The sequence below is a fragment of the Hyperoodon ampullatus genome (genome assembly GCF_949752795.1).
Source record: "Hyperoodon ampullatus genome assembly, chromosome: 13".
Taxonomy (NCBI): domain Eukaryota; kingdom Metazoa; phylum Chordata; class Mammalia; order Artiodactyla; family Ziphiidae; genus Hyperoodon; species Hyperoodon ampullatus.
This window is the reverse complement of record NC_136926.1, coordinates 20,504,378-20,519,274: the sequence shown is the minus strand read 5'-3', so window position 1 is coordinate 20,519,274 and position 14,897 is coordinate 20,504,378. Positions and strand designations below refer to the sequence as shown.

Here is a 14,897-nt window from a genome sequence, read left to right as displayed (position 1 = left end):
AGCATTTCTCCATTAATCTAAAGAGGTTGACGCCACAGTCTAAGTTACACCGCCAGGGCCCCGGTGTAGGCGGGTGCGCGTTTAAATGCTGCCGCACTGGCCACCTGGCTTTCTGAGCACGTAGCCACGTTTCCAGCCTGGAAGGCCTGTTACACTCGGATCTAATACCCAACATGGGGAAATGCAACTTTTCATAATTTGAACAAGTCTCCCAAAGAAATTCACCTCCAGCTGAAGTACCGCTCACTCTCTCTCTCCCAGAGTGGGTTTGAATCCTAATTGAGAGCTCAGGCTCCAATCCAACCCTCTTTCCCCAGGCGATGAGGCAATTAAGAGGGGACTGCAGGGCTGAGCTGTCAGGATGGGCAGGAGCTGGGGCTCTGCTCTGGACACGGCTCTAGAACCCAGTGGCGCACTGTATTTCTTTGTATTGTTGATAACCAACTTAGCTGCACTGCGGCCAGACAGCATGGTTTGCACAACACTAATCCTCTGGAATTGAGACTTGAGAAGTGCTGAGGCTTCTCTGTGGCCACTTTTCCCCAGCCTTCCCCTACTCCTATGCTATTATTGAAACCCCCTCCCTGTGGAAGTTTCAAATCTAAGTTACAAGACAGCGAGTCAGGACCAAGGCCTACTGAGCATTACGAGATGCTTCCCGAAAACCATCGTGGGCTCAGGGCTGGCTTCGCAGGCTTACAGCCCGTGTCCAGAGGGGGCCTGTGCTTGGTGTGACACTCTGCTGTGACTGCCTTGGAATTCCGAACCTATTCTGAACAAGAAGCCCTGCGTTCTCATCCCACGGTGGACCCACAGATTGTGCCCGTCAATCCCGCCTGGGGTTCTGGGGTGCTTCACGGGGACACTGTGGGCTTCCATGGGCCACTTCAAAAGGGGAAGAAAGGTGGGAGAGAGGGAAGGAGCAAGAGGAAGAGAGCCTTTCTTTCCCACTGATCTCACTCAGGCACACTGGTCAACCCTCACTTCCTAGAACATTCCTCATTTGCCCTCACTCTTCTCCAGAGCTCCCCCGTCTGGCTCCTTCTTTTTTTTTTTTTTTTTTTTTGCGGTACGTCGGCCTCTTACCGCTGTGGCCTCTCCCGTTGCGGAGCACAGGCTCCGGACGCGCAGGCCCAGCGGCCATGGCTCACGGGCCCAGCTGCTCCGCAGCATGTGGGATCCTCCCAGACCGGGGCACGAACCCATGTCCCCTGCATCGGCAGGTGGACTCTCAACCACTGCGCCACCAGGGAAGCCCCTGGCTCCTTCTTTTAATCCAGGTTTCAGTTCAGTTCTTCCTCTCAGAGAGGCCATGTCTACCTCCCGTGTTATTCATCAGGGCTCTGCGTTCTCTGTCTTCGTAATTCCTACTGTATCCTAGCATTTTATTCGTCAGTCTGTCCACTGTATTCATGGGCAGGGACACACACACACATGCCCACACACGCATGCGCGTGCACTCGCCTATCACAATGTGGGTTCCACGAAGGCAGAGACCATACCTGTGCTCTCCTCCCTCGGGCAAGTTATTCAATCTCCCTGTATCTGTAAGATGGAGAAACATAACAAGAAGCAAGTGGAATAAGACAAACACTCAGCACAGTGTCTGGTGTGGAACACGTAGAATCAATCACATGAATGAATGAACAGAAATGATGATGGCTGAGCCCCTGCCAGGTAAAAGGTACTAAACCTGGGTCAGATTTTCTCACTTACTTCTTATTATCAACCCGTCTTACAAATGAAGAGACTGAGGCTCAGAGAGGTTGAATAACTCACAGAAGGTCATGCAGACATGAACCGCTGGATTCCTGACTGGAAATCAGGCTGGTTGAAACAAAGCGCCTACACCCTCCCCAAGCTGCCCCCACTTCCAGTTGCAAGAATCCCATGCATCTCCTGGGCTCTTCCAGGTACAAGATGCATTTCTTCACAGCTGGGGTTCTGTGATCATTTCACCCCTCACACAACCCTGAGCCGCAGGTGAGGGCCTCTCCAATGTCAGGAAGCATGAGTCAGGTACTGGGCGGACACTGAAGATTCGGACGAGGAAAAGGCACCAGACGTCCAGCTGAGACGAAGATGTAAAGCCCCAGAGACAAAAGATCATGAAAATGCAGACAGAAAGCTAGGGTTCAGATTGGATCCCTGGGGGCCCAGGGACTAGAGCTCAGAAAAGCTGGATGGGAACCAGGGGGTGAGCACGAGGCTTGTCACCTGGAGCAAAGACAGATAAAAGAATCTCCTATTAGGAGGAGGGTGCAGGCAGGGTCCCTTTAAGGCCTGAGGGGATCCCCTATAAACAGAGGCCGGAGTGATGTCTGTAACCACCTGTGACCTCACTGCCAGGACCTCATGCCCCACGTGAGAACCTGCTCCCTGTTCTCTGTCACACCTTCTGTCCAGCCTGTCCCCGCACCTCCAAGCACGGACTCTCTGCCTCTTTCCAATCTTGTTATTTTTAGAACTTTTATTGTTTATTAGAAAAGCAATCTATTGCTATGCAAGTAAAAATGGTTTAAAAGTTTTGCTCATTCACACACGAAGAACACAAAATACTAATATATATAGCCATTAATTCCCATTATGATTAATGCAAAAGCCCTAGCCTTTCTATTAACGGAGAGGCCAGCCAAGCATCGAGCGGGTAATACTGACGCCAGGGGTTTGTAATTACAGATGTTAGTTCTGTTATGACACTAATAAAACTGGAGGAGGGGAGGCGGAGGGAGTTCTTGAACGTGACCTTGAGCTGGAAGCAGCTGCAGCATCAGTAGTAGCCATTTCACCAGCAATTTGGCAGCTGTGGAAACTAGCAGGGCGTGGTAGAAATCCTTACAATATTTGCGTGGGAGCCATTTTTGCACAAACTGAAGCCGTTTGAGATAAAGCTCTTGATTTAGAGGCTAGAACATGGCAAGTCCACTGGGTTTCTGTCACACTGATGCTGAGAATGAACATCTTCATGGGAAAGTTGGAGGCTACACGCTGCTGAGCAGCTGTCACCAGCCCAGGAATGCATCAAGGAGAGAATGTGCTCATGGCCTCCTATCGGGGTATAAAGTACAGGACTTATATGAGCAAGATGTCCCAAAGAGGACGCTAGTACAGCTAGGGATGTGTGTGCATGTTCGCTGCAGAAATTTGAGAAAATCTATATAAGCCTGAAAAAAATAAAAATTTAGGTCACCAGTAATGCCTTCCCAATGTATTAGAACGTTGGTGTGTTTCCTTCCAGTCTTTTTTCTGGACTGGCCGTGGTCAGCTCTAACACAGACACCTGGTTCTTCCCACGGGCTGGACCACAGCCCACACACAACTCTCTCCCCTCCCCTGCTGCCCGGCTCACCCACACCTCCCGCCAGTCGGCAGCTGGCCCTGCCCACACCCCAGTAAGAGGTGGCTGGCTGGTCCTGGGAGGAACCACACCTGACGGGTAACTCGGGGCATCCCGCCCCTCACCGTCTCATTTTCTCCACAAAGAAAACGTCTCTCCCTGTCGCCCAGGCTTTGATGCAGAGGCTGAGATGGAGGTGGAGACGCCGCAGCAATATGGGCAGCTATGATTTCCAGAGACATAACGTGTCAAGGCTACAGAGGGAGCTCAGGGCGACAGGACGCCACGGGCCGTCCGCAGGGTGACAGCCAGGGCTGTGTGCCCGCTGGGACACCTCCAACCCCTCCCAGCGGGGCGGCCCACTCGTGGCCTGTGCAGCTTGAGACTTGGCTAGAGTCGGCGGGAGGCGGCCTATCTGTCTTCTGAGGGAGGAGAGAAGCCCTGACGTTGAAGCTGAGGGCCAGTGCTCTAATCTTGCACCCTTGACCAGCTGCTGCCTCTGTGAAATAACGCTCATTATCCTGTGCAGACACGGCCCACACTCCTGCAGCACTTACATGCCCCGACGCTGGTCACCTAGTGACAAGTCACAAGCTACGAGGTGGGGAGTGAGTGGAGTATACAGAACGTCCCCTCTGTAGGTCAAAAGGGGTCAACTCTTGGCAATTTCATGTGGTTTGCCCGGTAGTGCTATGTCCACTTTACAGATGAGGGAATTAGGCCCAGACTGGATGTGTGACCTGCCCGAGATCACACACTGGAGGACACTTTGCAGCCATTCCTCCAGATCGCCTCCCCAAAGCCTCGGTGAGCTGGGCTCTAGGCGTTTGGCGGTAACACAGAGACGTCACCACCAGCGGCAAAGCATCCTGTCTCTGCTCGCGTGAGGCGGCCAGTTATTCCTCCCACACCCTGGCGCGCCTGAGTCCCCGGACCCCCAGACCCCAGACCTGAGAGGGGAAGCACTGTCCACTAGAGGCTGCAGAGCTCCCCAGGCTGCAGCCCACCTGCCACGCCCAGCCCCAGCCGGCTCCTGGTAGCTTACCTCTCCGTGTCGCTGTCGCTGGACACCACCTCTTCCAAGGCTGCCTGCAGGTCGGCAATCCGCCGGATGGACGTCTCCAGGTCTGTCTGGAGGGTCTGTCTCACTGCGGCAAGCTCCTCCACGTACTTCTCCTGGAGACAGAGACCACAGCACACACTGTGTCTCGCCTTGGGCGAGACCCCCACCTGCCTACGAGGGCTCTCGTAGGGGAGGAGCCTGGCGTTCACTGGGACCCTGTGACGTGGTGCGTGCCCACGAGGGGCTCTCTCTATGGACAGGCTTGTGGACCCTCAGATGCTCTGGATTTTACAGAGGAGGAAGTGGATGCCTGGGGGCTCCAGGGCACGGCCCCGCACAGAGCTCACTCACCCACACCGGGGGTGCCGGCCCCAAGTGGACACCCTGGATAGATGGGTCAATGGATGAGTCAATGAAAGTTTCCCAGGAGAGTTGCGGAGGCTGGTTCTGGAAGCGGAGCCTCTGTCCCAGGGATGGATGTGGAGCGGGAGATCGGGGGGAGGGCAGAACAAGAATGGGCCCCTCACAACTCTGTCACCTAGACCCCCTCAACTTTCCATCCTCTAAGGCAGCAGAAGGCAAAGGTGGAAACCCCAGTGGGGCTCCCCGCGGAGCCGGCCAGCACCGCTGGCGTTCACTGAGACCTTTCCACGCCCAGCACTGTGCTCAGCGTTTCGTGCTCCTGGCCTCACTCACTCCTCACAAGTCTGGCACGTGGCTCTTTATTACTGATCCCATTTCACAGATGAGGAAATGAGGCCTGCGGGAGCGTGAGCCTGAACTGGAACTCGAGCTGGAACCCAAGCTTGGTGTATCTGACTCTCCATGCCCATCCCGTTACTTTCTGCCCTGACTGGATATTTGTCCAGACTCTCTGGAAAATCTCTTTCATTTGTAACGTTATTCCCACACTCCTCCCCTTTAGCACAATGACTTGTCAACTGAGGGTGTGTTTGCCCTCCAGAGAACATCAGGCGACGTCCAGAGGCATTTCTGGTTGTCACACTTGGGAGTCTGATGGCATCTAGCAGCGTAGAGGCCAAGGGCGCTGCCCAGCATCTTACAACGCACAGGGTAACCTCCACCATGAAGGGTTACTTCACACAAATGTCAACAGTGTCCAGCCTGAGAAACCCGGGGTTAAACCCAGAAACCCACCTTCTGGGAATTAATCCCATGGGGTATAAAGCAAAACACAGAGCAAGGCTCTGTACCCGAGGATGCCTGGGGCAGTGCTCCTGATGACATGAGAGGCTGAGAGCCGCCTTGTCACCCAGCAACCGGGACTGGTTACGGAAATCACAGCGCGTCACTTTGATGCTATTAAGCAGACATCAACATTAGAAGTAAGGATGGTGGCAGCACGGAACGCCTTCTGTGAAGTAACGTTAAGCAAGCAGGAGAGAACAGAGAATATCGTGCCCAAGTCTACAAGCAAATAGCACACATGCAGCTGGGAAAACACCTGGAGAGCTGAGAATATTTATGGATGGGAGCAAAGAGGGGTTACGGATAGGATTTTTCTTTTGAGCTGCTCTAATTATGTCACGTTTCTTATTTGACTGCTGTCTTTTAATGAACACGTATATACCAACTGATGAGAGCGTGAAGGGGTGAAAACATAAGGACTGAGGGTCAATCTAAGTACAATTCCCAGCTCCCCACGCAACCCACTAGCTGCGGGACCGTGAATGGTTCACAGTCCCTCTCTGAGCCTGGGATTGTTTTTCTTTATTTTGTAGATGAGGAAACCGAGGCCACTGAAGTCACTCAAGGCTGCAAGGAGCGGAACCCCGGTCTGCCCCGCTCCCAGGCCAGTGATCTTTCTGGGGCTCTGTCTGCCCGCCCCAGTGAAAGCCAGCTGGGACCAGGGCTGCTCCTCGTTACGGGGACATGCTCAGCTCTGCATAGCAGACCAGCTTGTCCATTCACGGTATTGTAAATCTGTGCCTTTACGCTGATTTTGAGTCTTCTCCAATTTGAGAGAGACAGCGAGCAAAGACCAAGAAAGCCAAAGAAGCAAGCCCAGCTGACGACAGAAGGAGTGGCGTGGAGAGGTGGGGGAGTGGTGCCGCTGGTTCAGACTGCCAGCTGTGAAATCCCCATCTTGGTGCTGACAAAGTGAGAAACGGTCTGAGGCAGGGCCCCCAGGCAGGAGGTAGGGCCCCCAGGCAGGAGGTCGGTGGACTGTCAGAGGAAATAACACACCGTGGGACGGCAGGGGGGTGGGGGGTGGGTGGGGGGGGTGTTCGCCCAGGATGCAAGCCTGTCAGCTCAAAAAGACATCTAGGAAAATGGCTGGGCACACAATCCCAGGACATTACAGGAGCACCGCCCGAGCACTGCTTCTTGCTAGTGGGCCAGGATGACAGCGTCCCTGGGAGGCGAGGGGACGAGGCACCTGTGTATCTGTAAGACACGGAGATGCTACCCATGTCCATGTCTGGGCCATTCCAGGCACGTGGTGAATGTTTCTTTTAGAGATGAGGAAACTGAGCACCAGAACAGCAAAAAGACCCACCCAAGGTCATGCAGCCGGGAGACCACAAAACTGGGCAGCCAAGTCTTGGGTTCTCAGGTGAGGCCCTTAGGCCACACGAGCTGAGAGAGAAGAGCCCAGATGTCCCCTCCTGGTTGTGCCTGGGTGACCTTGGCCCACGTCAACGTCACACGGAGGGAGCAACGAGGTCTTACAGTCTCGAACCGCACGAAGCCTCCTGGCGGACAGAGGACAGGGAGGGGAGGGATGCTGGATCTCAGGGACAGGTGGCTCTGAGCCAGGACCAAGCAAGTGAGCAGAGGGAATAGGGACCTGAGATGCATCAGATCCATAATATCATGAAAGTGAAAGTAGGCTCTGGAGCCAGGATGCCTGGGTTCGAATCCCAGCTCTACCACTCACTGGCTGTGAGACTTTCAGCAAGTTATTCAACCTCTCTGACCCCCTCGGGTAAAATGGGGGCAGCCGCAGTCCCCTTCCCAGGGCTGTTGTGAGGATCGAATGAGCTTGGCAGAGAGGAAAGGCTTGGCCAGCGGCGGCATTGCTACGTTTTAACGCTCAGAGGAGAACGACGAGCAATTGGGTGGGTGTCCCCACGTCACCGGGGGGGTTTGCCAAGGTCACTCAGAGAATAAGGAGGCTGACATGCAGGGCTCTGAAAGCTTTCTCACCATCTGCAGAGGAAAGACGGGTGGAAAGCAAGGGCAGCTTAGAGAATGAGTTAGCTAGACAGAGCAAGGAGAGCTGAGAGCGAGAAAACCATCAACACACAGGTGAGGCCTGTGGTGCCAGGGACCTGCCGCTACCGCCACCCTCCACTATGCCCCTTGCCCTCCGCGCCCCACCCCCATCTTCCTGGGGACGCGCCTCAGGCTCAGCAGGAACCTCCCAGGGAGGCAGATTAGGGAAATTCAGAGTCTGTGTAATCAGCAATCAGCAAACCTTTCCTGTTTCAACTTGAAAACCAGCTAGTCTGCTGATTGCCCAGACCAAGTCATTAGGCGAAATGGATGTGGTGCCCACACTAGTCTCCTGGGGGCAGACAAAACAAGGCCCAAGCCAGAGATGGCTTGAGAGACATGGAGGGTGGTGCACCAGGAGAAGGGGGCACAGGGGAGACCCCCTCTGGAGCCTTCTTCCATCTCCATGACCAGCAGCGCTCAGGATCGGGTCAGGACTGCTACGCAAATGGGATTGTGTTTTGAGGCCAAGTATGAGCTTGGTCTTCTCTGTTTTACTCTCTCTTTGGGGGCTTGGAGCAGGAAGAAGTTGGGGGGGGTGGAAATTAGGGAACAAAAGTATTTAGACAGTAAGATGTGTACAATAGAAACCTACTAATAAATATACCGTATGTCCATATTACTCCGCAGCTACAATGTAGTGATATACACGGTAATAGACACACAACATACTAACATAGATTATTATATATTCATTATATATATATATATATATACTGTCATACTATTCATTCAATAAGCATCTACTGAGCATGAACTATGTGCCAGCAGCACTGATCTAGGCACAGGCAGTGTAGATAAAATCCTAACTTCCATGAGCATCATTCTTTCAGGGCCCTGATCTTTCTGTATTGCTGCCATCTAGAACAGAGCAGGCACTCAATATGTCTTGGGATTGAGTGAATGGCATTACTGGATGACTGTAAGAGGTGAATGAAGGAGGGACACACACTAAGGCACACGTAATACTCACCACACACACAGAGATCAACACAAGACTACGAGGTATGTGTACGCGCCAGCCTCCCCTGCATCACGTGAGAGAGTCATCAATCCTTGTTAAACTCCGAAGCTGCTCCCCCTGGAACGTGCTGTGTGGAGTTGCCCGTGTTGGGAGCAGTGTGTACAATAATCAGTGGCTGCAATTAAAATCATCCCCTCTTGTGATGTTCCATTAGAGGCTAATATTTAAAACTGTTGTCTGCTTTCTCTGCCCCAGGCATCTCAACCTTCAGAGGACCCTCTCCTGCCTGCATGCACAGGACTCTCCTATGTCACTTTCTGCAGCTCTGGAGGTTGCCTCTCTAAACTTTGGAGGTGTCCCACAAGGCCTGCCAAAGTTAATTTCACCTAGTTTATATTATAGATCAGACTATCTCAAAACATCCTCAAAACCTGATGAAAATTCACCTTGTTATTCTTTTCTGATGTGCTAATGACAAATAGAAACTTCATGTTACACAGCCTGGTGTTAAGAAAAAATTATACGCACCTGCATATGCTGTGTAAATGTGTATAAATATATGTTTATATAAAGTATACATGTAGTATATAGAAATGTAAATGTATAAATGTAAATACATAAATATGTATACGTGTGAATGTGTTCTCATGTGTATTAACAGATACACACACAAATATTCCCAGTTTGACATATAGCACATACTTAATAAGTATTTGTGAATAGTTAATAAATGAACGTATTTATTTCTATTTCTCACATGGGCAGGCATGCTATTAAATGTTTGAAAAAAAACCTTATCTCACGCAATCTTTATAAAAACCCTCAGAATCACATACAATATAAACACATAAAAAGTAACGCGAGAACATTACAACAAACTCGTAGCAGAGCTATTATCTCTTGCAGTGAGATATCAGGTGATTTCCCCCCCCTTTTTATAGTTCTTCCGATATTCTGCAAAGAATATGACTTACTTTTGTTATTAGAAAATTAAAAATACAGGACTTCATTTCTCTCTGCACTGCAATCAACAACCCCCTGGTCCACCTGCTCAATGCCTCTCATGGCAGCCTCATTATCCCCATTTTACAGATGAGCAGGCTGAGCCTCAGGAAGGTTAAGTCACTTGCCCAGGGACATGCACCCAAGACATGACAGGCTAGAGTGGACCCAGGTCTCCTGACTCCAGCCCACAGCTATTTTCCCCTTTGCCTCTATTTGCTCCTGCTTCATCCAAGGATGCCTGTGTCTCCAGAGCTGGGGGGAGTCTTCCCAGAAAGCAAGGTTATGAGGAACTGCCATTGTTTCATTCAAATTGTCCAAGGGTCACTTGCCTGGGAGAAAGGAGGCTATGGGGGAAAGTAAAAGCCCCGTGCATTGTGTCCTGGCAAGAGCTCCAAGGCCATACTGGCAATGGAGTGAGCATTAGCAGGAAGCGTTCAGCCCCATTTTGGGAAAGAGTTGGGGTGCCCCTTAGAAAACCCCAAGTGATGCATCAGATTCTCTTATTTAAGACTGAAAAAGAGCCCAGCTTCCAGCTGGAAGGGGACTAAGGAGAAGGTAGTTGTCACTAGACAATGTCCTTTCTTCATAATCATCCTGCAAAGTGTTTTATTTTAATGATGTGGTGATAGACACAGAGAGATTCATCAAAGATCCCAAAGTCACCCACCTAGACAGTGGTTCAAGCTCAGGCCTCCCTGTTTCCAAAGGGTCAGGAAACACCTCACGACTCCTCCTGTCCTTTTCTTCTCCTGTGGCAGGCATGCCTATCGATCACTGCACAGACCCAGGCAATGTGGGGCCTGAGTCCTTTCTCTGAACCACTAAGCTAAGTGCTTTAGCCCAGTACTGCCCTGTGCGCCATCCACCAGCATCAACTGGAACTCCCAACTCTGCCACACTTCAAATGATCTCAATCCTCCTGGAAATGCCTCCTGAATCCTCAAAGAAGACACTTATATAAGTTAGTTGTGGGGGCGGGGGGCCTGGTATTTCTGGTATTTCTCCTTGAAAAATGATGAGTGCTCTATGAAACTGAGGGAAGCTGAAGCCCAACCACACTCAGGGAGGGACCCTGGCTGGTGGGAAGGGGGAGATGCAAACTACTAACAACATGGGAGCAGCAGGAGAAGCTCTGGCTTTAGGACGAGATGAACCCTGAAGCACTCTGTGAATTTTGAAGAATTACTAACCCTTCCTTACTTTCAGTTCCTCATCTGTTAAAATGACAGTGTTATTCTGCGACAGACGGTATTGCAAGGAACAAGTGAAATAACGTAAAACTGCGTATATCTGGTATACCTAATACTGTGGCACGTACTTGATACATAACAAAGGTTCCCATTTCCTTCTTTCAAAGTAAAGACTCCGAAAACATGAAACCTGCAGGGACTGTATAGTGAGGATAGCCTCATTTCTCAGAAAATGAATTCTATGAACCTGATACTTTTTTGTTGAAGCCAGAAGGATTTAATGCAATGCCTCCAAGGAGCCTGTATCAGTCAGGAAAATAGAAATCACTCTAGATCATTCAACCAAAGGAATTTAATATAGGGAATTGGTTTTTCAGGTGATGGAAAAGATGAGAAGCCAGAAGAGATTAACAACTACAGGAAGGCACTGCCAACCTAGGGCTGGAAGGAAAAGCCAAGAAGTTGGGCCATCCAACGGGCAACAGCAGGGCTGCCCAATGGGAGCTGCAGTCAGGGAGGAGGGTCCCAAATGGGATCCGGAATTACAGAGGCTTGGGCTGCAGTCAGGGATGTCCCCTCTCCCCGACCCCAAGGCAGTGCGAGAGAGGGAGAAATACGCTGGTTCTTCCACTCCTCCTGTCTTTCAACTGTCCCTCCCTGCCGTTCATTTGGCTGAACCTACCAGAAGGCAAGCTCTTAGAACCGTTTAGAGCACAGCAGAGAAACGGTGGGAATGAATCTGTGAGCAGAGCACAGAGGCATCTGGGCTATATCCAGGCTTCATTATTAAAAACAGATGAGGGTGTTTTCAGTCTGTAAAAATTCATCCAACTGTACACTTTTAAGATTTGCACTCTTCTAGTTGTATATTTCAAGGAAAACATTACAATAAATCCAGAATTACGATTGTCAAGTGTTACAACCAAATGCTGGATCACAACCCCCAGTCTGTATTATTTATTGCTACATAACAAATTGCCTCAACACCTAGTCTTTTTGAAATATCAAATATCATTCTCTCTCATGGTTTTCTGTGGGTCAGGAATTCAGAGGTGGCTCACCTGTGTGGTTCTGGCTCATGGTCTATGGTAGGATGAATAAGGCCCCCAAAGATGTCCACATCCTAATCCCCGAAACATGTGCATATGTTCACTTAGATGGCAAAAGGAATTTTGCAGATGTGACTAAATTAAAAATCTTAAGATGAGAGTTCATCCTGGATTATGTGGATAAGCTGGGTGGCCCCTAAATGTAATCATAAGGGTCCTTATACAAGGGAGGTGAGAGGGTCAGTGGGGAAGAAAACAGTGCTGTGATGATGGAATCATGGATAGGAGTGATGCAGCCAGAAGCCAAGAAATGCTGGCTGCCTCTAGAAGCTGGAAGACGGAAGGAATGGATCATCCCCTGGGGCCTCCAGAAGGAACCAGCCCTCCTTTCACCTTGATTTTAACCCCTTAAGACTCATTTTGGACTTCCGAACTTCACAACTATCAGAGAATAAACTGTGTTATTTTAAAGTTACTGTGTTTGTGGTAATTTGCTGCAACAGCCATGGGAAACCTACACAGGATTTGTCACGACGTTACAGTGAAGATGTCAGCCAGGGCCATGGTTGTCTGAAGGCCACCCTGAAGCTGGAGAGTCCTTTTTAGAAAGCTCACTGACATGGCTATCAGCTGGAGGCCTTAGTTCCCTGCCACGAGGGCCCCCACTGAGCTGCTTGAGTGTCCTCATGACATGGTGGCTGGCTTTACCAGAGCCAAGTGATCCAAGGGAGAGCAAGGCAAATGCCAAAGACCTTTTATAACCTAGCCTCCAAGTGACATTCCATTGCTCCTGACCATCTACTGGTCACACAGACCAACTCCGATACAGTACGGAGGAGGCTACAGAGGGGTGTGAAGGCAGAGATGGGGACCGCTGAGAACCATCTTGGAGGCTGGCCCTCACAGTAACACTGACACTTCTTCACCCACAGGCCCCATCTCCAGTGACTCCCTCACCCACAAAGGAAAACCCTGTAGGAATCCTGAGCTGCTTCTCGTTTCTTGGAACACATCTGTTCATAGGTTGTACAATGTCCCCCCCAAAGATATGTTGAAATCCTAATCCCCAGTAGTTCAGAATGCAACTGTATTTGGAGTCAGGGTCTTTACAGAGGCAATCAAGTTAAAACAAGGTCATGAGAGAGGGACCTAATCCAATATGACTGGTGCTCTTATGACAAGAGGGAAATTTGGAAATGGCGACAGTCATGCATAGAGGGAAGATGATGTGAAGCCACAGAGGGAGAGCGCCGTGTGGAGACAAAAGATTCAAGAGATGCACCTATAATCTAAGGAACATCAAAGATTGCCAGCAAACCACCAGGAGAGGGGCATGGGACAGTTCCTCCTCTAGCGCCTTCAGGGGAGCAAGGCCCTGCCAACGACATCTTGATTTCAGATTTCTAGTCTCCAGAATGTGAGACAATGCGTTGCTGTTTTACTGAGCTACCCAGTTTGTGGTACTTGGTTACAGCAGCCCGAGCAAACTAATAAAACACCATGTGATCTTTTATTTTTCTTTTATACATCATTACCTTTCTTTTCTGGTTCTAAAAGGGTTCATTACACAGAATTTAGAAAATAGAGTTGCCAAAGGAAAAAAAAACATTAAAAATTGCCCTTCAGTCTGTTACCTCCGGGACAGCCCCTCTTGATGAGTATGTTGGTGTGTCTCCATCCTGTGTTCACTTCTTCATGTGTGTATAGACACATCTATTGGACATGCACTGGGGCAAAAGAGTTTTATAGGAAAGGCAGAATGGAGTTAGCCAGGCGGACGAGCAGGGGACCGTGGCACCCCTGCCCTGCCAGGACTCTCCGGTATCTCCAGGCAGAAGAATGCGTGGGGCTCCGGGCGCCTGCTTGCTATCTTTCATTTCCCTTCTCATTTTTCAAGCTGATTGTTTTAAAATTCCCCTAGCTACTACCTGAGGGCCTTTATAGCTTTCTGGAAAGTTAATATTTTAGGTAATTTGGGCTGTTCTAGATGATAAAGAGCCGGCCTGCAGAAAGTCTCAGATGTATTTGCTACGCACGTCCACGCATCACATAAACATCTGTGGACATACACACCATATACCAGGGGCCCAAACTGAGGCTCAGGGCAGGAAGCCACCTGGCCAAGGTTGCTGGGGCCACTGGGTGGCAGAAGCAGAACTGGAGTCTTTCCTACCCAGGTCATCTCTCTGTCAGCAAGTGTGTGCCTCTCTCCTTTCTCTGTTCTCACACTTCGGATGAGCCATTTTTGCCTAAACCCCGGCTCCAGCTACTCGAGTCATAACAGTGCCACGGGCTGGGGCTACAGTTATGAGAAGGGGGCTCTGAACTTGATTCTTGTGGTCCCACGTTTCTCCTGATGGGTGGGGAGTGGCAGAAGGCACAGCCTCCTTGGAAGGGCATGAGACCATCACACACAGAAGGGGAATGCGGCTGAGGGTCTTTGGAGCCAGCAGGATGGCAGTGGGGAGGGCAGGGTGAGCAGGCTTCAAGGCACCAGTGGGCTGTGAGTCTTAGGGTCACAAGGTTTGCAAATAAAACTTTTAAAAAACCTCTCTAACGTTCCTTACAGCTCTAACTACTCAGAGCTTGTAGCCCTCCCAGCCCTAGAACCGCCCCAGCCTGTGACTTCTGCTGCAGCGTCTTCAGAAATGGACAAAGAACTGTCACCGGAGTGCAAATCTCTCAAGGTTGGCACCCGCAGCGTCCTGAAAAAACCTCCAGCCACAGAAAGAAAGCCTGACCTGGTGTGAATCCAAACACCCCACTCCCCACTTCCCAGAGTTGCCCACCCAACTGCTTCCTGCAAAAAGGAAGAAAGGCATTTCATTTTTTCTGCTCCAGTGCAAATATGACATATCTGTGCCACCTGATTTTCCTGACAAATAATTATATCAACGTAATTAAGCCTCAAATGCGGAAATTCTCTGTACCATGTACACTGACACCGCACTTCCCCCATCAGAGGGCCATTGCTCCAGGCAGTAATTATCAAGCCACCTTTGACATGTCTTATTTCAATTTAAATGGAAATGAAGCTCATAGATCTTCC

The 14,897-nt window shown here is 50.3% G+C and overlaps 1 protein-coding gene across 2 annotated transcripts in view; it reads right to left on the bottom strand.

Moving 5' to 3' along the window:
* MYO18B (myosin XVIIIB) overlaps positions 1-14,897 on the bottom strand; it is a gene marked incomplete at both ends in the record, with an annotated part of 226,000 nt that overhangs the window by 26,362 nt on the left and 184,741 nt on the right. For both annotated transcript variants that reach the window (XM_079717540.1, XM_079717539.1), the window contains one exon: positions 4,383-4,513. In XM_079717540.1, coding sequence (XP_079573666.1) covers positions 4,383-4,513 — 131 coding nt within the window. The remainder of the gene's footprint in view (positions 1-4,382; positions 4,514-14,897) is intronic.